The sequence below is a fragment of the Ooceraea biroi genome, chromosome 12 (genome assembly GCF_003672135.1).
Source record: "Ooceraea biroi isolate clonal line C1 chromosome 12, Obir_v5.4, whole genome shotgun sequence".
In the NCBI taxonomy this organism is placed as follows: Eukaryota; Metazoa; Arthropoda; class Insecta; order Hymenoptera; family Formicidae; genus Ooceraea; species Ooceraea biroi.
Genome location: NC_039517.1, coordinates 13,479,862 through 13,504,013, shown reverse-complemented (window position 1 = coordinate 13,504,013; position 24,152 = coordinate 13,479,862). Strand labels below are relative to the sequence as shown.

Below are 24,152 nucleotides of genomic sequence, written 5' to 3'. Positions count from 1 at the left end.
TTGTTGGTATAAATTAGAAATCGCGGTTTAAATATTTTTAGTTTGTCAAGGCGCCATCTAGTAGTTTTGTTTTGTACTACCTTATTACGTTACGTTGCAATAAACGAAGTCGTCACACTTCCTTCGTGCACAAAGGATCGTAGTACCCGAGTATTTTATTTAATTCATTCAACACACTGCGCCATCAGGTTATGGGCCCAGGCCCAGGGTTCATCCGAGTAGTGACGATAAACAATATACAGTGAAGAATTGAGAGTTCGAGCCGTGCAGAGAGCCGAGATACGCGCGCGAAATCTAACCTCTCCAGGCACGCGGTCGCATATTTTTTTGTCACAATGTTGACGTCGCAAGCATCTACGCATCATTTAATTGCTTCCCGTTGAACGTTTGAAGGGTAGAGAAAATTATCAAACCTGGAAGATCGGCATGCAGGCAGTCCTAGAAATCGAGGATTTATGGAGATGTGTCATCGGTCAAGAGGAATATATCGCAATACCAAAGATCTGACGGCGATGATCCTGACCAAAATTTCTAAAGACGGACTGGACATCCAGAACTGTAGGGGACAAGCATACGATAATGCTGCTGTGATGGCTGGAGTACATACGAGAGTCCAAGTGCGCATTAAGTCCATAAATCCGAGGGCACAGTTCGTAGCTTGCACAAATCATTCCCTGAATTTGGCTGGGATTCACGCCGCTTCGGAGGCCGTGCAGTCTGTCACTTTTTTTGGAACTGTGGAACAAGTCTTTGTATTCTTTTCCTCGTCAACTCACCGTTGGGGTACCCTCACAGCTGTAACTGGTCAAGGGGTGAAGCGCTTGATTGAAACCCGCTGGAGCGCAAGGCACGAAGCAGTGGAGGCATTTAAAAACCACTTTTCCGATATTCTGAACGTACTGGAGAAACTCGCTAGCGATACAAACGAGAACATAGTGACAAGATCTGAAGCTGGATTGCTGCTGAAAGCGCTGCAGTCACTCTCGTTTCTATGCTATCTTGGATTATGGAGCCAAGTTCTCAAAGAAGTCAACGATGCCCAAAATTATTTGCAAACCAAAGGGTTAAATATCGAGCAATGTGCAACCAAGGTTCCTGCTCTTCAAGAGTTTTTGGTAGGCAACCGGAATAGTCTCGTTGACAACGCATTTAGCTATGCAAAGAAGCTTTGTGATGACCTTTCAATTGACTTGGAGCCTCGCCGACGGAGAATACGGAATGATATTTTCGGAAACGGATCCCAGGGTGCAGTACTGTCTTACGAAGACGAATTGCGACGAGAAATGTACACATTACTTGACAGAATAATACAGGAGATGACGTCAAGATTTCAGCAGCTTCAGGATTTAAGTGAGAAGTTTTCGTTTCTGACGCCTTCGAAGTTGTTAGATCCCCAGTATGTCTGTGATTTGGGTGGCACTACTGACGAGATTAATCAGGCAGAATTTTTGGTGGAGAGACAACGCCTCCAGCAGTTCATCGGTGCATCCGACCGACACGAAAGCCTTAAGAACGAAGGACCACTGGAGCTTCTCCGCTTTATCCAGGAATTCAGTCTCGGCATTTCGGTCCCAAATATTGTGATAATGCTGCGCTTGTTTTTAACTCTAGCTATCAGTGTAGCAAGTTGTGAAAGAAGCTTCTCGAAGTTAAAACTTATCAAAAATTATCTTCGTTCCACTATGACTCAGCTTAGGTTGTCAAATTTGGCTATATTGTCAATCGAGCAGACAATGACCAACCGGTTGAGCTTTGATGACGCTATCAAAGATTTCGCTACTCGTAAGGCTCGAAAGATTTTTTGTGAGTTCTTGATTTTCTCAAATTTGCTGAATAAATCCTAATTGTACTCCAAACATTTGCTCAATTTTTAAAAATAGGTAACTAAAACTTTTTCGATGCTTCATATGGGGCAGCAAATCGAGGTTCCGCTCTGGACATCATTGAGGCTCGCTACGCCACTACAACCCAGTGGATACTCCATTCGATCAGCATCAAGTGTTAAACAAGGAAATGGCTCCTAAATCAGCAACAGAAATAGCTGATATGGAGTCAGTACCTTACCAAGAAGCGGTAGGCAGCATTTTATATACCTGTTCAGGTACACGACCAGACATTGCCCAGGCCGTCAGCGTAGTAAGCTGGTTCAATCAAAACCCAGGAAAAGTTCACTGGACAGCTGTAAAGAGACTTTTACGCTATCTCAAAGGTACCGTTAACTTGAAGCTGAAGTATAGCCGTGATGGAAACGCAGTTCTGGAAGATTCAGCGATGCGGATTGGGTAAACGATCAGGATCAACGACGCTCGATCTCAGGGACATTCTTCAGACTTCAAGGAGGTGCAATTTCTTGGCAAAGCGAACGCCAAAAAACAGTCGCTTTGTCAACAACAGAAGCGGAGTACATGGCGTTGTTCAGCGCCTGTCAAGAAGGATTGTGGCTACGCAATCTACTTAAGGAAATCGACCCATCAGCAGTGTCGCAAACAACAAAATTGAGTTAACTATCGTTAGAATTGCTGAAAATCATCAGCACGACGCATTTTCACTATGTAAGTGTCGTGCTGAACGCAGATATAACAAATTATTCAAAAATTGTTAATTGATGGAATATCGATCTGAAATTGTACATATGTGTGAATTTCGATTAGAACTATCGGGAACTATAGTCAAAAATAATAATTTTCCACGCGTTTTAGTACTTTAGAGGGGGGAGTGTCGTGCTAGATTCGCGAAGTTAGCACATTTTTTCAATTTCAATTTTTCAATAGAAGGAATGCAGAACTCTTTTTAATTTTTATCAGGAATTGTAGAACTATGAAAAGTGCTATTAGAACTTTTAATATTTTTTCGATATTCGTAGAACGTCGTGCCAGTTTCAAAGACGTATAAAACTGTCTAATCGCGCTTTTTCACAAATTAGTGTATAAAATTATTATATGGACATAAGAGATATTCCCGATCTGAAAAGAAATTTGAGTTACATATTGTAATCCGGTAAGTATTCAGTTTAGCGGGCTCATTAAGCTCTTTCGAGACGTTTTGCGCGAAACGAAAGAATTAGGCAGAAAAAAGTGTCGATTTGCCCCGCGAAGCAAGATATCACTCATTAAAGTAAACCACTTTTTAAGTTAGGAAACCTGTCATTATATTTAGTAATGTATTTGACAGATTTCCTAACCTGCAAAGTGATCAATTTTAACGATTAATATCCCGCTTCGCGGGGCAGAGCGACGCTTTTTTCTACCAGATTCTTTCGTTTCGTGTAAAACGTCTCGAAAGAGCTTAATGAGGCCGCTAAACTGAATACTTACCGGATTACAGTACATAACCCTCACGAGACGAGGGTTCGAGACCCACTGATGTCTCGCTCTCGGATCGCTATGCGCTGCACGTCAAGCATCGCTGCTGCCGCCTGGTGTCATAAAATGGAGAGTGACACCGCTGCCATGCTTGTCCGACGACGACGTTTCTTACATGAAATTTTCACATTTCGTACTTTGCATCGTAATATCTCCGCTCGTAAAGCACGTAGCGAGAAAATAAAGACACTTTTATAATATAATTTAAACCCAAGCTATCGATTGAGCCTACTTAGAAATTGATCGGTTCAATCGTTATTGCCATCCAAAAATCCCAGTTACTCGCAACTCGTTGACTCGCGTAAATGATTCACGTCCGGTCTCGCGCTGCGCTTATAATTGGCGCGAGACACTACCGTGTCTCTTGATAATACAGATGGCGCTACATTAGTCATAACCTCATGGTCATGATTATGCAGTATATACTCTCTGATACTGTTAAGTTTGAGAACACGCGAGTTAGGCTGGTAGGTTCGCGGTGAGATGGACGTCACAACGGACAAAAGAAAAAGACTCGCAACGCGTGTAATTTATGAGTTCGTCTTTATTTTGTAAAACGCCGTATGTACAATATTTACAAGTTTACGCGAGGTAAACACACGGATCGCCGAAGCGATTCACGCGGCACGTCACGTCGTATGAGAAGTCTTTGTTCATTAGTGACCTTGAAGGTTCGAGAAGCACCGAGATCGAGGCACACGTGCACCGCACGTGGCCACCTGATAAGCACACGGGCTTTACCGATATTATTGAAACGTCAAGCGCCGCGAATGAATATTTCCATGTTCAATGAGACGACCGAGAATTGCACTGAGCACAACCGTGAGCCGTACACAATGAGAAACTATTCACTAAACTAGCCTAAAACGATCGAGCGCGCACTTTAGATGCTAGCTCATGGCCGGTGCAACGAACAGTAAAATGGTAATCGCGAGGTAGCCCGACCGGGGGCGCGGTAAGACGGACGTCGCTAGAGTGGGTAAAAGGAGAGTGTCGCCAATTAACCGGAAGTCGCCATTGTCAGACAAAGTAAAACGATATTAAAACGTCACTACTACTTTAAATGTACACTTTCACAACTACCCATGCAGCACAAGATCGTTCTATGATCATTCATAGAATAATATTGGAGAATGTTTAGAATATTCTCATATAATGCTTCAGAGTTTCTGTGAACCTTCCATGGAACATTTGAAGTAGACAAAACTCACATTCTCTGAATGTTCTATAAATATTCTGTAGCATATTCTATGAACATTTTGCGTATGTTTATGGACTATTTCTATATATACACTCTAAATAATAAGTGTTTGAAATTTCAAACACTTTCGTTGTCGCCGTTTTCAAGCTGTTTATTAATGTTTGACATTTCAAACATTTATAAGTGTTGGGTTTGTGGTTGGTGTTTAATTATATTACACGCGTAAGGTGTTTGATTTTCTACTTAATTGAAATTTCCTGCAAATCAAATGTTTATATGTTTTAAGTCTAACGAATTTGTTGGCGCGTAGTGGATGAATTAGTTCCTAGAGCGAGAGATTACTGCATCTTACAAGGAGAGGTCGCGAGTTGGTACCAACCGATTTCGCTCTTTCTTTTTCTATGAATAGTACTCGATATTAGGTATTATTGAGCAACAGGAGAGAATGCGCTTCTCAAGCGTTTTCGAAAAAATTCAGATTGCGAATTTCGAGCGCTGCATATGGCAGTGAGGTAGACGATTTCGTCGAAGAGCGCGTGGCTCGGTGTTAGCGCGCTAGACTACGAGTCGCAGCATTGCTGGTTCGAATGCCGGTAGGTGAAATTTTTGTCGGAACGACTGTTTTCATTATATTTGTACACGAAATAATTGTTAATTTATAGTTTTATATATTTTTATATACAGTGCTGGCAAAAAGTTCCGGAACAGTTAAAAATCTTGGAAAATAATGATTTAGTGGAAAAATGTTTCAAACAAAAAGTATAGGGCTTAAAAAAATCTATTAGATGATGATATCTATTTGACCTTGGTATGACCTTGGAAAGCCCGGTCATGGTCAACATAAAAATTTTAAATGGAAACCCCTATTTTTTATTACATATTCTTGTAGCTTAGCTCGAGAGCTTTTCGAAACGCTATAATAAATTTTTTTCTCTTACGTATTTTTTGACTTATAAGGCTTGAAGGTTACACAGTACCGCCGGCATTAGAATTACTCAAGGTGTACCGCATGGAGGTTGCACGGTCGGATTTACACCTCTTTTGTGTGTGTGTGTGCGTGCATGCGTGTGTGTGTGCGCGTGCGTATGTGTGCGTGCGGGCGTGTGTGTGTGTGTGTGTGCGCGCGCGCGCGTGTATGAGTGTGTGTTCTTCATAAAACTAACTTCACAAAAATAGTTTATACTTGTATGTACGAACAACGACATTACACACACACGCACACGCACACGCGCGCGCGCACACACACACGCATGCACGCACACACACACACAAAAGAGGTGTAAATCCGACCGTGCAACCTCCATGCGGTACACCTTGAGTAATTCTAATGCCGGCGGTACTGTGTAACCTTCAAGCCTTATAAGTCAAAAAATACGTAAGAGAAAAAAATTTATTATAGCGTTTCGAAAAGCTCTCGAGCTAAGCTACAAGAATATGTAATAAAAAATAGGGGTTTCCATTTAAAATTTTTATGTTGACCATGACCGGGCTTTCCAAGGTCATACCAAGGTCAAATAGATATCATCATCTAATAGATTTTTTTAAGCCCTATACTTTTTGTTTGAAACATTTTTCCACTAAATCATTATTTTCCAAGATTTTTAACTGTTTCGGAACTTTTTGCCAGCACTGTATATAAAAATATATAAAACTATAAATTAACAATTATTTCGTGTACAAATATAATGAAAACAGTCGTTCCGACAAAAATTTCACCTACCGGCATTCGAACCAGCAATGCTGCGACTCGTAGTCTAGCGCGCTAACACCGAGCCACGCGCTCTTCGACGAAATCGTCTACCTCACTGCCATATGCAGCGCTCGAAATTCGCAATCTGAATTTTTTCGAAAACGCTTGAGAAGCGCATTCTCTCCTGTTGCTCAATAATACCTAATATCGAGTACTATTCATAGAAAAAGAAAGAGCGAAATCGGTTGGTACCAACCCGCTACCTCTCCTTGTTAGTCCGACCATCAGATTATCAGATATTCCCAGTGTATCGCGATTTAATAAATACCTTGTTAGGCAACTCTTGCTCGCGAGAAACTGCGCCACGAGCGCCATCTGGTTTGTTGCAATTTTGTAAGAATTCAGTGCTTAAGTTTGTAAGTGTTTGTTTCATAAGTGTGTAATTAGAAAGTGTTTGAAATATAAATCTGTTTGACTTTCTAATAATCAAACAAATTGTGTTTTATTTTGTTCCCGTTTAAAAATCAAACGTATATATGTATACTCTAATAATGATATTGTTAAACGCTACCGCATTATCGTTAGTACAGAAGTGTTTTATTATGTCGTTTGTATATCAACCTCCCATGAATAGTCAGTTTATTGCATACAGCAACCTCATGTACTAATTTTATGTATACATGATCGAATTAACCGAACTATTCGCGGAACGTCGGAATATAAACGACAGAAATGTATATGCTACAATCAAAAAATCATGGAAGTTTACAGCAAGAATCATATTATATTGTATTAATACGAAGTATGAAAGTACACTTACACTTGTTTTTCATGGTTGCCTTCTTCGGCATCAGTATTTGCCGTTTCATTGTTTGCTTCTTGCAACGACATGGATTGTGATAACCCATCAGATAATTCCGTTATAGCTGTAATAAGTACATAAAGTTTTGTTTGATGTATTTCTTGATTAATATGAGAAAAATAATATATATATATATATATATATATATAAATAATCTAATAGTCTAAGACTACTATATTCGTAATACTTACACGTCATCGCTCTGTATAGGTTATTAGTCTATTAAGAGATGCTAGATTCCGCCCGTCAGAGATGCCAATTTGCAGTTGCGGCTCACGGCTCACCGTAGGGAGGGGATGATGCACACAAGCAATGAACCGCACAGCGAAGCACTGAGCGTACACGTACGCGATTCTCGCTTGTGTGCGTCATCCCCTCCACTATAGTGAGCCGTGAGCCGCGGCTGCAAATTGGCATCTCTGCCGCCCGTTGGCATCAAGGGAAAACGCATACGTGTGAGCTTGGCGCGGTTGCGTGCTTGTGTGCGTTATCTCCTTCACCACGGTCGCATGCAGGTGGAGCGTTGCGAGTGTACTAATACATCAACGTATATACGTAGACGCAAACAAGTGGGTTTTCGCGAGTCGCGATTGTTATATGTCCTCACGAGTCTACGTATAATCGCGATTGCTTAGCGAATGGACTCTACAAAAAATATAGATTTTAATCATACGAGAGCTATTCTCTACCAGTGTAACAACAAAACAATTGCGTCTTTATATTAAGTATATTTTAATATCCAAATCGCGATTTGTTGTTACGAGTTCTCGAAGATTACGCGTGTTTGTAGTGCAGAAACAAAAACAATGTCGCAACAGTGCCGTGGTACAAATTATTTTGATAAGCGTATGTATGTAGGATGTCAGAATGCCAGAATTCACGGAAAACGTTTATTTAGATTTCCGTTGCAAACAGACGGAAGATTGCCTATATGGATACGAAACAGTGGTATGTTTTTATAATGTCTCTCTCTCTCTCTCTCTCTGCTTACATATATGTATATACAGGATGTCCCAGAATACGTAGGACTAATTTCAATCACAGCTAGAGCGAATTAAGGTGAGTCGAAAAGTCCTGTACCATTTTGTAATTTTCTCAATAGTTAACGAGTTATTAACACATTGTTGACGGTATATTGCGAAACGAATCGAGCGTCAATTTCCGCATTTTCGGTGTTTTCAGATGTGAAAACGGAATAACGCCGATTCGCGTTTACCGTCTTCTGCGCTTGAGAAATGAAAAACGCCGATTCACGTCTCCCGTCGACAATGTGTTAAATTATTCAAAATTGCCATATTAGACCAGCCTACCGTCAAATGCAAGCGCGAGATACGAACTTATAGGTACACAATAACGAGTTTGTACTTTTCGTTTTTCGCCTCCGAGAAGTAAAATGTTTTCACCGTTTTTTTGTAATGCAATCCTTGTAAAATGTTGTAAAGAACCAGATTTTGCCATGTGGACGTCAAAAATTATAAAACAATAAAAGTACAGGAAATTATGTAACTACACTTGTGCACTCGTGCAATTCACTCCTATCGACCCTTATACTGTAACTAGCATCCCCTGTCACGGCTTCGCCCACGATATTTGTGTGTAGAACTCGAAATGTACAAAAATTTTATTATAACTTTCTCACCTGTTAGGAGTGGAATTTCGGAAAACTCTCCCTTAATGAGCATCTACATAGTAGGAATATACCCTTAAAATTGCAAGTCGGTAAGTGCAGTCGTTCGGGCTGCACGTTGATGGATCAGTCAGGACATCTTCCCATATATAAAGAGATTACAAGTAAAATTAACTATCATTAAATTGATTAGAAAAAATATATCTTCAAATTAATATAATATTTTAATTATTAATGAGTTTAATAAAAAGTTTAATATTATATGTTTACAAATAGTTATTCATAAAATTTCGTTTTCGAATGACGTCAGAAGTCTACCTTGAACCGGTAAGTCTGGGACATCCTGTATATTATAAGTGAAGTATGCAAAACATTCCGACGAATAAACAATGTAAGTTCTTCGGAATATAAAATTTCGTAGATTGCAACATTGAAAAAACCTTGACCTTGAATGGAAAGCGTTTTGGAACAAAACCCGCGGGATAAATTTTTTGTTAAAGAAAATGAACTCCACATGTTTGTTAATGAGTATGTCTATTTGTCGTTGACAATACATCAGGAACAACGTTTTAATTATTCAATAAGAAACATTATCATGTAACAACATTTTACTTACTCCACAGATTATCATTAAGATATTGTGCATACATTTAAACCAATTATATTTAACACATTTAGAAGTTGTAAAACGTTATACTTGTATTCCACACAGCACACTTTATCCTGAGGATATCCCAAATTGTCGCAGAGTTACTAATACAATCCCAGAGATATCCAAGTAAGTAGCATCTAGAATATCCCAAAAGGATATCCTTACGATATCCTACTAAAATCTTCGTATCGCGTGATATCGACAGGATATCTGCAGGACATCCGCATGTCAGGATATCATCACGCACAAAAGTCTGAAGGACGTCGCACAGTGGTCCCAATTCCCAAAAACGTGGCCAAAAGTCGAAAACGTAATTTAATCTTTCTAAAAATCAGTACATAGGGGTTTTTGAGGTCGCTGATTTCGAATTTGATATTATTTTTTCAATAAACAAAATGGCGGATCCAATATGGCGGACTTAAAAAAAATAATTCGATTTCAATACAAATTGGTATTGGGAGGTTTCCGAGGTCGCTGATTTCAAATTTTAAATACATTAATGACAAAATAATTTCATTACTATTTGTTATTGAATATTTTTCAGTGACAATAAATGAACATTAATGTAAATACGGCTTACATATAACATTAGTATAAATACGGATTACAAATTACATTAATATAAATACGGATTACAAATAACATTAATATTCTTCGTCAGAAGAATGTTCAGATTCGTCTTCACTACTTTGTAGTGGTGAAATGTGCAGTAAAGTTTATTCCTCAAGTCCTTAGTTTGTACAAACGTTTTGGTCAACGAAATATATAATTAATATAAAGTCGCATACATACCAGGATTATCCAAACAAAAGCGCAAATCACGAAGATGTACACGTCGAAAAGCAAATCTGTCATAATGAGGTTTCAAATCAAAATAAATAACTTACAATAGTTCAAAAGTAATTAAAACACGCAAATTACATACCAAGTTATAAACTTAAAAATGAACAGGAACAAAGCCACTCAATCAAAAACGTCTAGGCACTCAAACTGTCTCGGTAACAATGACACAAGGCCAGAGAAACCAGACAACAGTCGAACACTGACAATGGTCGTATACAAAAACAAACCCAATAAAGACACAAATAAAGTCAAAGAGGAGGAAGGCTGTTCAAAATCGGAAGATAATCATTCGAAAGGAACTCTGTATCGCTTTGTAAATTTAACGGTTTCAATTGTCTTTTTATATTAAACGTTTCTGACATTAATCTTCTTTTAAATGATCCCTCTTCATCCAAAATTTGAACATCGTTCCAATTAAAATCATGCCTCAAATTTAATCTATGTCTATGTGTCGAAATAACAGAAATTAAAAAATGTTTGAACAATAGGTAATACATATATTGATTGTTATTACATTATTGAAACATACTTATGAACCCGCGGTAAACAATTTAATGATTTTATTCATTTTGAATCAACCAAAAAGAAAGCGTGCAATGCGCGCCTGAAAGCGAATTTATGCATCGCCGCAGAAAAAGTTAGATAAAATAAAATGTGGCAAGTGGGGGCAGCTATATTTTTTAAATTATTAATGAAGAACGATTAAAAAAGACGGGAAAATTTGTTTGAGAGTGGGATCTCGTGGGACTTTTGACTTCTGTATATTTTAATTTTTGCGATTTACACTGGAAACGATAATAAAACGATATTTTAAATGCTCCTATAATTTAATAACAATCAAATTTTATTGCATTTTATTTACATAGTTGAAATTTACTTACTTTCAGTTGTTGACTCCATTTGATGAAATTAAAATAACTAAAAACACAAGGGAATGCAGCGCGATTGAAAATTACGTTTACTTGCGTTCGGAGCGAGCTCTCGATGTGACGCGCTCGACGCTCAGATTAAAATAAATTTCGAGAGCCAGGTATGTGCATATGACCCTCAAAAACGGTCGTTTCTAACAGTAAAGATATCAACCTAACTATTTAGGGCCTTAAAAGTCCCCAAATTGAAACTTCGATTTAAGGGGTTTTGGCCACGTTTTTGGGATTTGGGATCACTGTGCATCGATAGAATCAGAACTCCCGGGGTTCGAATCAGCCCAAGGCAGTTCGGAGAGATATGAGAACAAGTGCAGGTCAAGTACCTGCCGCGGAGCATACGACGTGAGCTGTGGCATAATGAGAGCAGTGGTGGGAAACGACGGAGAGGTCGAACCACATGGAGACATCGAAATATTTACGGCCTTATTAAACGTGCCGGTAGAAACTCCACCGACCGCAGACACTGAGACAGGCATCGTGATTCGTTTGGATCGTAGACTTTGAGCGAGATGCTCTGAGATGAAGGTCATCTCAGAGCCCTGATCGAGTAGCGCGCGCATTACAAACGAGCGACCCGACGACGCGCCAACAGTGAACCAGGCTGTTGCGAGCAGAACTTGCGATCGAACCGCGTTCGCAGAGGCGCATAAAGATTGCACGGGTGAGTCCGGTGCTTCTAGCTGAGACGGTTGCTCCGTCGCGGACCGAGCGGTCGCGACCGCAGTAGCGGCGGAGGAAACAGAGCTCGAGTCCGAGGCTTCGTGCAGGAGCGAGTGATGCCGTTGCTGGCAAGTGCGACACGAGTAGTGGCTCTTGCACTTCTTAACCAAGTGACTCTGACTTAAACAATTAAAGCACCTCTTATGCTTTTTTACTAACTCGCGACGTTGACTCGGACTCCCGCCTGTAAACGTGGGACAGGCGCTAAAGATGTGCCGAGCCTTGCACAGCGGGCAAGCAGCCTGCGCGTTCTTCGTGGCGGTAGCAGCGGTGATCTTCGGTCCGGTCGGAAATTTAGGGCTCGATTTGCTCGGCGAAAATTCCTCCAATGCGCGCGATCGAGCAAGAATAAAACGATCGAGGTCGTTGAACATCGGAGGATCGTCGTTGTCGCTTGATTTTATGTTCCACGCTTTTCGCGTGATGGGATCGAGCTTGTTCACTACGAGGTGCACGAGCGCATCGTTCCAAAGTTCCGCTTGCGTCCGATTTAAATTCTGTAGAGCAGACACGGCTGCCTGAACTTTGTCGCGTAATGATTGTAGATCTGACGCGGACTTGCGAGGAATCGTAGCGAGATGAACATTAATCAAGCGACGTTTGCTCTCAAATCGCGACGTAAGAGCTTTCCACGCCGTGTCGAAACTGTCTCCCGTAATCGAAAGACTAGAAACGCATTCAAGAGCACGACCTTTAAGACACGATGTTAGAAAATGCATGCGTGTGAATTGTGACAGATCTCGATTGTCAATTATGAGGGACTGGAAGCGGTCACGGAACTGCTCCCACTCGTCGTACTTCCCGTCAAAAGGCGGCAATTATATCGGGGGAAGATGCGACAAAGAGAACGCGGATGGATTCGAGCGAGCGAACAAGAGATCAGTAGAATTGACTGGACTCACAGGTGGTTCTAACTCCTCGAGGCACTCCGCCATGTAGTCGAGCGCGGTTAGGTAGACCTCCTCCGTCTCGTCGAGGACGTCCCCTTTGAAGTACTCGTTGGTAGACTTCATCTCCGGCTACCTTGGCCAACGCAGCGTGCCCATTCCGCATCTGGATCCAGACGTCCTTCAATGCGGAGATTCGATTTCGAACCTTGGCTGGCGTCAAGTTCTGCTTTCTAGTCTTCTTAAAGTTCGAGAGAGACCGATTGATGCTGTGCTTCAGCTGAAGCTGCTGCTCGAGAAGGTCAGCGACGCTCATCTTGTGGCTGATCGTCGACAAGTTCACTTTCACTTCCTGTCACTCAACGCGCGAAACTCGATCCGGCTCGAAGGACCACAAAGATGTCTGGAGAAATGCTGATCGCCCAGCGCTGAGCGCGAGATTTCGTGCTCTCGAGATTTTGAGTAATCTCGAGCGGGAGTGGACAGGAAAGCGAGAAGGAAAGCGAAAGCAAGGAATCACTCAGTTTCTTGGAAATAGCGTATATTTAGCTAGAGAAACTGGGTCACGGCCGAGAGCTGACGCAGTGTTGGTGTTTACGTCGCTTAATCGTGGCCTTCAAATTCTCTGCACTTGGGCAGGTGGAGATCTTGCCGCGGAAAAGCCTCTGACTTCGTCAGGCGGAAATCTTGCCGCGGAGTATCTCTGACTAGAGTCAGGCGGAAATCTTGACGCGAATCGCGTCGGTATGCTCTCGGACCGTTCGTTATTAACAATAAAAAAAATGAAACAAAAGAAATTGATTGTTGCGCACGTTAGCGAAAGAAACGCCCGATGAGAAGTCGAAGCGACTTGAGGACTCGAACGCGGAAACGGCTCAACGGCACTTGCGGTCGACCGAACGCGAGAACGAGCGTCTGATTCAAACGATGATTTTCGGAGCGATTCTAAAGCACGACTTGACGACTTGGCGACTGATCGGATTCTGACTCTATTCTCACAATAATCGAGCAAAATAGCTGCTGTTTGTCTTCGACGCGGACCGAACAAAGACTTTCAAACGTCTTTCGATCGGCGAGATTTCCATATATGGAATTGCGGAGCCGTTTTGTAACTGATCTCGTTGAGAGGCGATGAAAATATTTGTTCGTTTCCGCGACAAACATGTTATCCGCGACTCGCTCTCACGAATTTCGATCACGCAAATCTGTATTCGAAATATAACTCGAATAAAAATGGAATTTATGAAAATCCCTTTGTCGAGCCTCAAACAATATCCCAAGATGATCTCAGTTATCCGTGGGATGTACAAAATATGCACAAGTGTCCGCCTAAAATCTGCTTAGGGGATATCCTACAGATATCGCAGACGACATCCAGAGGATGTCCGAGTGATGTTATGAGATATCCCATACAGCACAAAAGTCCGAGAGACATCGAAGGGACCACTGTGCGACGTGGACACGCGTAAGTCCACAACCAGATATGCATTTTGCGTAAACAATTGTTTAGTTACTTGGTCCTCACAGCGTCAAAAATTGGTGACGCTGAGTACCACAGAGTCGGAATATGTAGCCGCATCGACGGCTTGCAAAGAAATGGTATGGCTCAGACAGCTGTTAACCGATTTGGATTGTTCTCAAAAACAATCAACCACTTTGTACGTGGATAACCAGAGTACAATTCGTCTAATACGTAATCCTGAGTTCCACAAGAGAACTAAACACATTGATGTAAAGTTCCATTTCATAAGAGAGAAAGTAGAAGACAAACAAGTAGATGTTAAATACTTACCTACAAACGAACAGCTGTCTGATATATTTACTAAAAGTTTAACGAAGAATCGTTTCAAATATTTATGTGTCAAACTCAACATTGTCGATATGAAGCATGTAAACGGTGGAAGTGTTGAGTAATATAGTTTATCCTGCTTCATTCAGAATTGGCGCCCAGCGAGGGGCAAGCGAGTAGCTCCGAATAATTCTGGATAGATGTCCTCGGTTACCGGAAATAGCTCTAGCGCAAACGCGTACCGAAACCTCTAGAATTTGAGAGATCGGTGTACTGCTCGTGTGCTCCGATCGCGCCGGTTCGTTCGTCAGAGACTGTTGGTCTGTACGCATCTTTCTAAGCTCTTATACATTGTAATTGTTACGTTGAAATATACTTCTTCTTTACTTTGCACCGAATCACGTACGTATTTCACTCAAATACCCAACAGAAACTATCTTATGTATAAATTACTTAAATTATATATAATGAAGTGTAGTTTTTTTGACCGTTAATTGGCAAAATTCACTTTATTTCAATGTGGCGTTTCGACTAAGATTCCTGGTCCTCTTCAAACAATAAGTCTTAACAAAACATTTGAGGCACGGACAAATTGTGGACGCAAGATGTCAATGAATTATAACTAGAAAAAGAACATCGTGTTTTGATATGAAAATATAAAAAATATACAAAATGTAAAAAAGGTAATAATCAAATTTCAACTGTACTTACATGTTTGCACGTCATTAAAAATCAAAAAGTAAAATAAAATAAAAGTGGATCGCAATCAAACACATCAATCTTAGTGTCATGAAAATTAGTAGCGTGGAGATACAATAGAACATTGCGAGGTAACGGCGCACATCGTACTGGTATCATTAGAAGAAAACATGTTGTCAAGCACTTCTAATAACTCTATCGTAAACACCTGGAAGATTGTTAGTGTCCCTCTGAAGGTTAACAGGTTTGGTTTGTTTTTTAATAAAATACATCTCTGCTATTTCTCTTCTTCGGGTAAATTCGTCACGATGTAAAACTAAGGGGTCGGACCAATCAAAGTCGTGATCATAAGTTACACGGTGTTTACTAACCACAGAATGGTCACTGACACTCTTTCTAACGTCGACCATATGCTCTCTCAATCTTGTCTCTACGTGTCTCTTGGTTTGGCCGACGTAGCACGCGTCGCAATGTAAACAATTTATCTTATAAACTACGTTCATTTGTTTCAATTTTGGTAACATATCCTTTCCCCTTTTAATTATCTGGTCAAGTTTGTTAGGAACCGTATATGCAACTTGAAACCCAACACTATTTAATATTTTTCCAATAGTACTACTTAAATTTTTTATGTAAGGAATAGTAATACGTTCTTTGTTCTTATTCTTTCTTTCATTCTCTAAATTATGACGTCCGTTCTTGTGCTTTAAGTGTTCTATTCTTTTAAGTACATATTTATTTATAATGTTGACCGGATAACCGTTATTGGAAAGAATATCTTTGACAATCGTAATGTTTGAAACATGGAACCTGTCATCAGAGAGTAAAATGGCACGATCCACAAGGCTGTTAATGACACTAATTTTATATTTAAAAGGGTGGTTAGAAAAGTAGTTAATGTACCTACCAGAAAACGTGGGTTTCCGGTACCAATTTGTTATAATTGTACCATTGTCAACGATTATTTCAGTGTCAAGAAAGCTGATAGAACCATTATCACCCACTTCATATGTGAATTTTAACCTTGAGTGGTAATTATTGAACATGTTAAGTATTAGTGTTATACAATTAACATAAATTAAATTTAGTTTTGTTTGGTTAATGTACTATTACTAGAGATAGTATTATCTAGTGACTTTTATTTTTTTAGTGCGTTTGCCTTTCTATGTTAATTGGTTAGTTTTAGTTCTCCCCCCCCCGTTCCTTCGAGTTTCGAAGTTAATTCAGTTATGTTTTCGTTATACAAAGAATCCGACATTGTAAGCAGTCGATTAAATATACAGTTTGTTTTTATAAAAGCTACGCCTTTATTTAGTACTGGTAGAACCTATATGCTAAGATTAAGTGCGTCATGAAGCCTGTCTTTTGAGATTATCATGAATATATCGTCCACATAACGATAGTATACGCGTATTTTGAAGTCAAGGTTGGTCAAACATTGTGATTCTAAATCGTCTAGAACCATATCCGCTACAATGGACGATAATGGCGAACCCATGGGAGTGCCAAAGATTTGTTCATAGATTTGTTTATTGAAGACAAAACTAGTTGAGCTCAATATAAGGTCGATTGCATATAAGAATTGTTGTAGGTTAAGTTTAGTAAAGCTACTGATCATTGGCCATCTTTTTTCTATACTATTTATAACTAATTCTTTAGACACGTTTGTGAATAAAGAAGTAACGTCAAACGATACCAATAATTCATTAGGACTAATAGCAATATTTCTGATTGTATTAGCGAAGGACCAACTATCTTGAATAAATGAATTTGGTTTCGGTACGGCTTTCTTTAGGATCTTACTGAAATAGCTAGCTATGTTATACAATGGACTGTCGTTAGTGGAAACAATGATTCTCAATGAGTACCCTGGTTTATGGATTTTTGGTAATCCGTAGCAACGTGGCAGGTTTCCATTGGTGTTATGTAAATATTTATATGCGATTTCGTCTATAATTCCTTCGTCACGCCATACTTTGACCATATCGTTTATTTTATTCATAATCCTTTTAGTAGGATACTTATTGAGTCTGTTATAGGTAGTTTTATCGTCGAGCAATAAAGACATCTTACTGTAATAATCAGGTTTGTTCAAAATCACTGTTGTCTGGCCTTTGTCCGCTTTGGTCACCATTAGGTCATCATTATCTCTAAGAAATTTTTTGCAGTAATTGAAAATATTACTAATATGTTTATCTACGTGGTTAATATGTCGTCTCCTATCTAAGAACTTTTGTAACGCGTTAGAGATAGCACATCTCGTCTCATTAAGAAGGTCGGTTGGTAACAAGTGATACTTAACTTCAAAATTCTTAACAATTTCCAAGGTAGAAGCCAAACGATCGTCTTTATGTGTATTGCTTATCGGCAAACCAAATTTGCCACCTAAACTCAACATGCTTAAAACCTCCTTAGGGATCTGTTTATTGCTAATGTTAACTAACCATCCGCTATGGTCGTTATTGAAGAGAATCTCAGGTATAGGAGACTGTCTAAATTTATTCAGATTGAATTTGTCAATTAATCTATTTTTTATGTCATTGTTATGTTTATTAAATCTGTTGTAATTGCTACGCATGAAGCTACTAATTTTCATGACACTAAGATTGATGTGTTTGATTGCGATCCACTTTTATTTTATTTTACTTTTTGATTTTTAATGACGTGCAAACATGTAAGTACAGTTGAAATTTGATTATTACCTTTTTTACATTTTGTATATTTTTTATATTTTCATATCAAAACACGATGTTCTTTTTCTAGTTATAATTCATTGACATCTTGCGTCCACAATTTGTCCGTGCCTCAAATGTTTTGTTAAGACTTATTGTTTGAAGAGGACCAGAAACCTTAGTCGAAACGTTACATTGAAATAAAGTGAATTTTGCCAATTAACGGTCGAAAAAACTACACTTCATTATATATTATCCTACAATTTTGGCGAAGAAGATAGTATAATAATTAACTTAAATTATAGTTTATAATACATTACGATCAGATTATGTTATATCTACAGCTTCTTATGTATTCCTTATAAAGGATAATATTTTTGTTTCTTAAATTGTGACAGGTTTCAAGAGAAAAAAGTGTGTATATCGTACCGGTGGCAATCCTATTCCAGAGTATTGCAAGACGACTCGTTATATGCTGCGATCTACTATGTTTTCCTAAACTTGACGTATTGTCGGAAAAGTATTGGTTATTAAAATGGAAGCCAAAGTATGGTTAAACTACTTTTAATTTGGGCTAATAATATCCTTCTTAACTTATCATTTTTCTTTCGCACTTATGTATACCTTTTCATTATTTTATTGCAGTAGTGTAACAAACGAGTATTTTTATATTGATATCTTGGTACATCCTGATATGGATCGTAAACTAAATGTCTCAGAGGTAATTATTTATAATATAGTTTATAATATAGCAGATCTTCAAATGGAAAAAGAATTCTTAAAAGTAACAAGATTCAAATACAATAATTGGTCACAAACATGCAAGTTGGTATAAATATGTTAAATTACACATTAAAGAGTGATTCGTTTCTAATTCCAAAACAATTTTTCGTTTTTCAGAATTTTAGTTTAATCTATGAATGTAATATTTGTTTTATTTGACATTAGAACTGGATGACTTTTATATCGAGACGAAGTCGTTTTAATATTAATATAATTTATGGTTATATCATTCCTGTTGTGTATGGGACAACACAAGGTTTACAGAACTCTTTACTGACACTATTATAAACTAATATATTTCGATAGCTGTTCGTACAACAGGTGTAACTCGTTCCGAGTCTCGTGAGAGAAGAGCTACGTTCCTTGCCGGGAATCCCTTCGATTCCACGAGCGAGCCCGTGAGACCTCTACACACTGGAAAGTACTCGCATATGCGCATCCGCAAATCGCTGTATCCAAACGCGCGCAATACGACTATACAGTCTTCCTTCCTACAAAATACACTACTAATATTAACATAATAAACGTAATCTCATAACAATTCCATATACTTGGATAAAGCAACTCGTTGGTTTCGGAAGCTTGAAGATCTGATAAAACAAGAGGAAGAATATCTGCCGACCTTAATACGGGAAGAAGAAGATGTAGTTACTTTTAGAAATAGATCACACGAGGTACCTGAATAAATTTATAAGCAAAGAAATGTGTGCGAGATCCAACTTTCGTGGTCGGATTCCGGCATTGACTGCTGATTTCGTTCGAAAGAGAACGTGCGACGTGAAAAGTGACCACTCGGTGATCACGGCAAGGACTGGGGCGTGTAACAGGAGTTCACTAATTCCGCGGAATGTTCGTTTAACAAGTTTATTGTAACACAGTCAAAAAATGAACAAAAAGTCAGTCACGGATTGTCTCGAGAGAACGCGAATCTGCGTGCATGTATCGTCCGTCGAAGATATCGAGCGTAGATCGGGAACGCGCGTATCTGCTACAGTGGAAAACGCGACGTTGTTCTACGGATGCACTCCGAACTCGATCTCGAGAAATTCGAACGATTTAACGTGCGGCCGAACTTGGGCGAAATAGATGAGTACTGTCTGCGACAACGATTCGTTAGCGAACGAGGCTGAATCTTATCTGGCTTTGTTCTCGATGAGCGATCGACAGCGACGTCTCTTGTTTGTCGCCTTCGGTGGAGAAAAATAGGCATACGTGACCAAACAAGCGATCTCTTTCGTCTCTGTCCATCGCACGTGATGATTTAAGCCGTGCGAGCGAGATCGTCGGGGTTCGCGCCTGTACGAGGTCAATTTTCGATCGCGAACGACGCAAATATTGTTAGATCTGGATAGCGCGCGACAAACATCTGGTGCTCGATTTGCCACGCAAGACTCGACGAAATTTTAATCGAAGTCTAATTACAAAAATGGTTTGACCGTGGTCCGAATCCCGAACATACCGCCCGCCTCGGGACGACAGTGCCGAATGACGGATTAGTCCGAGCGACGCGCGGGGATTCCATCGAGTCGTGAGTGATTCAGCATGTATACATAAAGCTGGGATTTAAATTCCCGAGGTCTGCAGGCTCGGCGAAAGAAATGACGGCATGAGACGCTTGGTCAACAATGCCGCCCGCCGTGGCGAAAATGAATTGTCGCACGCTATATTATTCATCGCAGTAACTCACGATCAAAAAATACAAATTAAAGAATAATGGATACGAAGAATACATCGAATTATTACATTGAATTAAGCGAACAACGTAAAGAAAAAAAACTAAAAGAACCGTTACGCTAATGGAATGAACTAGTTACATGACTTTATTGCCGAGTCGGTTCGATGTTGACTGGTAAGACGCATAGTTTGCGGATCGGTCTTCGGTACTCGGACGTTGTCGTGCGTATGGTCACAACGCGTACGAAGCCATCGTCTCCGGCGTGGCATTGGCTCACTCGACCGAGTTCCCACTTGCATGGGGGGAGCGGGTCGTTCCGTATGAGGACCAATTGTGCGACCTTAACGGAAGAGGTGGGTTCTCGCCACTTTGCCCGTTGTTGCAGCGTATTGAGGTAGTTGGTCTGCCACAACTTCCAAAATCGTTCGGACAATTGGCGAACGATTTGCCAGCGAGACAACCGGTTCTCGTTAAGGTCGAGCAACGACGGTTCCGGATGCGACGTCAACGCGGATCCGACGAGGAAATGTCCCGGCGTGAGACATTCGTAGTCGTCGAGTGTGTCGGTAAGAGCGGCCAACGGCCTTGAATTGAGGCAGGATTCGATGTTGCATAACACCGTAGTCAACTCTTCGAATGTGAGTGTGTGACTGCTGAGAACCCGACGGAGGTGGTGTTTTACGCTTTTCACCCCGGATTCCCAGAGTCCGCCGAAGTGCGGCGCGGACGTCGGTATGAAATGCTACTCGATGTGGTCCGCGGCGGTTTGATTCAGAAAATTTGGATCCCGTAAGGCCGTTTTATAGGTGATCGTCAATTCCTTGTCGGCGCCAGTGAATGTGGTGCCATTGTTAGAGTACATGGACGCCGGCAAACCACGTCGAGCACAAAATCGCGAGAATGCGCCGATGAACGCCGGCGTGGAATAATCGCTGACGAGGTCTAAGTGCACAGCCTTGGTGGCCAAGCAAATAAACACCGCGACGTAGGCCTTTCGCGAAGTAATCCCGCAACCGGCGGAAGCGCGTACCAACACGGGACCCGCATAGTCGACGCCGCAATGCAGAAAGCTCCGGGTCGTTGGCGTGACTCTATGTGCCGGTAGATCGCCCATTATCTGCGTCGGAATCGCGGCTCGTTCACGAGTGCACACGATATATTTATGAATTCGAGCTTTGACCGCATTCCGAGCACGGAGTATCCAGAAGTCACGTCTGAGAACGTTAAGCGTCAATTGAGGCCCGGCGTGTAATGCGCGAATGTGCGCGTTGTGTATAATTAATTCGACCAGCGGATGAGCCGATAGTAGTACCGGGTGTCGAACGGAAAACGCGAGGGGAGCCTTCCTCAGGCGGCCGCCGACGCGCACAAGTCCGTCGCGATCGAGAAACGGAGTGAGTGCGAGAAATGGACTCCGTGACGATAGCGGTTGCTGATTGGCGAGCGCGTGGATTTCCGTAGGAAAGTTCTCGGTTTGGATCTTTTGAAGCCAGAAAACCTTAGCTAACCCGATCTCCGCGGATGACAGCGTTGGACCGAGAGCGCCGGTTGGATCACCAGGTCGAACCTGGCGACGACATAATCTCGTGAACCGAATTACGTACGCAGTCACGCGAAGTAGTTTTGGCCACGACGAGTACCGGGACGCGAGAGTCCAGGGTCGGGGAGGGGCGCGCACAGGAGTGCGGTTCACTTCTCTTCGAGAGAGGCGTCGGCGGTAGGGATGGCCGGTCGTGAGGGCCAGTTGTCCGCTGACAGCTTAAGCCAGGATGGACCATGCCACCATAGTGGATGAGTCCCGATTTCGTTGGCGAGTACTCCACGGGACGCGCAGTCGGCGGGATTGCAGTCCGTGGGTACGTGATGCCATTCGCAGCTTGCTAATTGCTCTTGGACCTCAGCGACCCGGTTGGCGACGAAGGTTCGCCAGCGGGATGGATGCTGAGAGATCCAGTCTAGTACCACTGTGGAGTCAGTCCAACAGTGGCACGGAAGATCGTCTATTCCGAGATTACGTCGAGCGAAGGGAATAAGTTTAGCAAGTAACCCCGCGGCGGAGAGTTTTAGCCGCGGAATGGTCATCGGCTTGAGTGGAGCGACCTTCGACTTTCCGACGAGCAGAGTGACGCGTACTTCCCCGTCGTACTGGACGGTTTTGATATAGACCGCGGCCGCGTAAGCTAAAGTGGACGCGTCTGAAAATCCGTGAAGCTCGGCGTACCGAATATTAGCGGAGAGGCCTGTCCACCGGGTCACGGTCAATCCGTTAAGCGAGTCGATGATCGCATAGATTGCGTGCCACTTACTTAACAGCGGATCGGGGATGGACTCGTCCCAACCGAGTTTCGTCTTCCAGAGCTGCTGCATGAAGATTTTGGCAGTCGTGATGACGGGTGTTACCCAGCCGAGTGGGTCGAACAGTTTCGCAATCGACGAAAGAATAAGCCGTTTGGTTCGCGGTTCGATATCAGGCAGCGACACTCTGAACTCGAAAGCATCGGCTGACGAATTCCACCCGATTCCGAGAATTTTTACGCGGTCGTCGGAGGAGAGATCCTTACTGCAGGCGAGCCCGTGATTAGCCCTGTCGATATCGGCGAGGAGCTCGACCGAATTACTAGACCACTTACGGAGCGTGAATCCCCCGCTTTGCAAAAGCGCGATTATCTGGTCACGGACCAGCCGAATGCGAGTTAGATCGTCGGCTCCGAAGAGAACATCGTCAACGTAAATTTTATCCCGGAGGACCTGAACCGCCAACGGGAACCGGTGTCCTTCGTCGCGACTTAACTGACGTATGACTCCGAGTGCAAGGAAGGGGGAACAGGCCATTCCGTAGATAACGGTGAGAAGCTGATAATCGAGCGGCCGGGATTGCGCGTCAAGCCAGACGATTCGTTGGTAATCAACATCGTCCTCGTGAATGCGGATTTGGTGGTACATCTTCACGATGTCGGCCGAATATACGTATTTGTGTTGACGCCATTGCATGATGACCGCGGGCAGGTCGGTCTGCAGTTTCGGACCTGGCAAGAGATGGTCATTCAATGACGTGCCGTTAGACGTAGCGCTCGACGCGTTAAACACTACGCGGAGACGAGTGGTTGTGTTGCTTTACCGAACAACCGCGTGATGCGGGATGTACACAACCTGATCGGTGGGTTAACGCAGCCGAGGAGCAGGTCGCATATGTCCGAGCCTTTCATAGTCGTCCATGAACTCGGTGTACTCTTTTTTAAGATCATCGTTCCGTCTAAGCTTGGCAAATACGGAATGTAAACAACTCTCCGCGCGGGTCCGAGAATGGCCGATATTGATGGGTGGACCGCGTCGAAACGGCAACCGAACGATATACCGGCCCTCTGAATCGCGAGAGTGGGTCGACTGGAAATGTTGTTCGCATTGATCATCGAGAGTGTCCGCGATAGGGCGACGCACTTCTTCCGTTTCCCAGAATCGTCGAAGCTCGATCAAGCGATTCGGACGAAGAAACGTGATGAACGTGAAGGTGCCCGCGGAGATCGTCGACTCAGCGGTGGAACCGGGATCCGATGGTTCTAGGGACCGGAAATGATCCATCCGAACACGAGTTTTGTGCGATGGGCTGCCCGGTCTCTCCGCGACGAAGTCCGTCTCTCAGGATGTCGCTGTATAAATCGGCACCGAGTAATACCTCGATCGGTTCCGAACTGGTCGGGTCTACGTCCGCGAGTGTCAGATTCTTCAGGTGCGCATACGACTACGAGATTGCACCGGTCAGT

At 42.0% G+C, this 24,152-nt stretch overlaps 3 protein-coding genes across 3 annotated transcripts; 1 reads left to right on the top strand and 2 right to left on the bottom strand.

Annotated features, from left to right (window-relative positions):
* The first annotated feature begins 461 nt into the window (after positions 1-461).
* On the top strand, positions 462-2,504 carry LOC113563040 (zinc finger MYM-type protein 1-like). The gene is made up of 3 exons (XM_026974033.1): positions 462-1,803; positions 1,973-2,282; positions 2,330-2,504. Exons 1-3 carry the CDS (start codon positions 462-464, stop codon positions 2,502-2,504), a joined length of 1,827 nt encoding a protein of 608 aa, XP_026829834.1.
* A 14,084-nt stretch (positions 2,505-16,588) lies between these two features.
* Positions 16,589-17,857, bottom strand: LOC113563039. The gene has a single exon (XM_026974032.1). The coding sequence runs from the start codon at positions 17,855-17,857 to the stop codon at positions 16,589-16,591; it is 1,269 nt and encodes a 422-aa protein (XP_026829833.1).
* Positions 17,858-22,080: 4,223 nt separating this feature from the next.
* LOC105285090 lies at positions 22,081-23,970 on the bottom strand. Its single transcript, XM_026974031.1, has 4 exons — positions 23,830-23,970; positions 23,510-23,621; positions 22,698-23,417; positions 22,081-22,586 (listed from the first exon to the last, which is right to left on the bottom strand). Exons 1-4 carry the CDS (start codon positions 23,968-23,970, stop codon positions 22,081-22,083), a joined length of 1,479 nt encoding a protein of 492 aa, XP_026829832.1.
* Positions 23,971-24,152: the final 182 nt, after the last annotated feature.

Bases quoted from the DNA above. Each gene is read 5' to 3' on its own strand.
- LOC113563040 (XM_026974033.1), top strand. From the start codon at position 462: ATGTGTCATCGGTCAAGAGGAATATATCGCAATACCAAAGATCTGACG. The intron at 1,804-1,972 runs GTGAGTTCTTGA...ACTACAACCCAG, and splicing joins TAAGGCTCGAAAGATTTTTT to TGGATACTCCATTCGATCAG. The intron at 2,283-2,329 runs GTAAACGATCAG...GACATTCTTCAG, and splicing joins GATTCAGCGATGCGGATTGG to ACTTCAAGGAGGTGCAATTT.
- LOC113563039 (XM_026974032.1), bottom strand. From the start codon at position 17,857: ATGAAAATTAGTAGCTTCATGCGTAGCAATTACAACAGATTTAATAAA.
- LOC105285090 (XM_026974031.1), bottom strand. From the start codon at position 23,970: ATGGATCATTTCCGGTCCCTAGAACCATCGGATCCCGGTTCCACCGCT. The intron at 23,622-23,829 runs GTGCGTCGCCCT...ATCTTAAAAAAG, and splicing joins GATTCTGGGAAACGGAAGAA to AGTACACCGAGTTCATGGAC. The intron at 23,418-23,509 runs GTAAAGCAACAC...ATCTCTTGCCAG, and splicing joins CCGCATCACGCGGTTGTTCG to GTCCGAAACTGCAGACCGAC.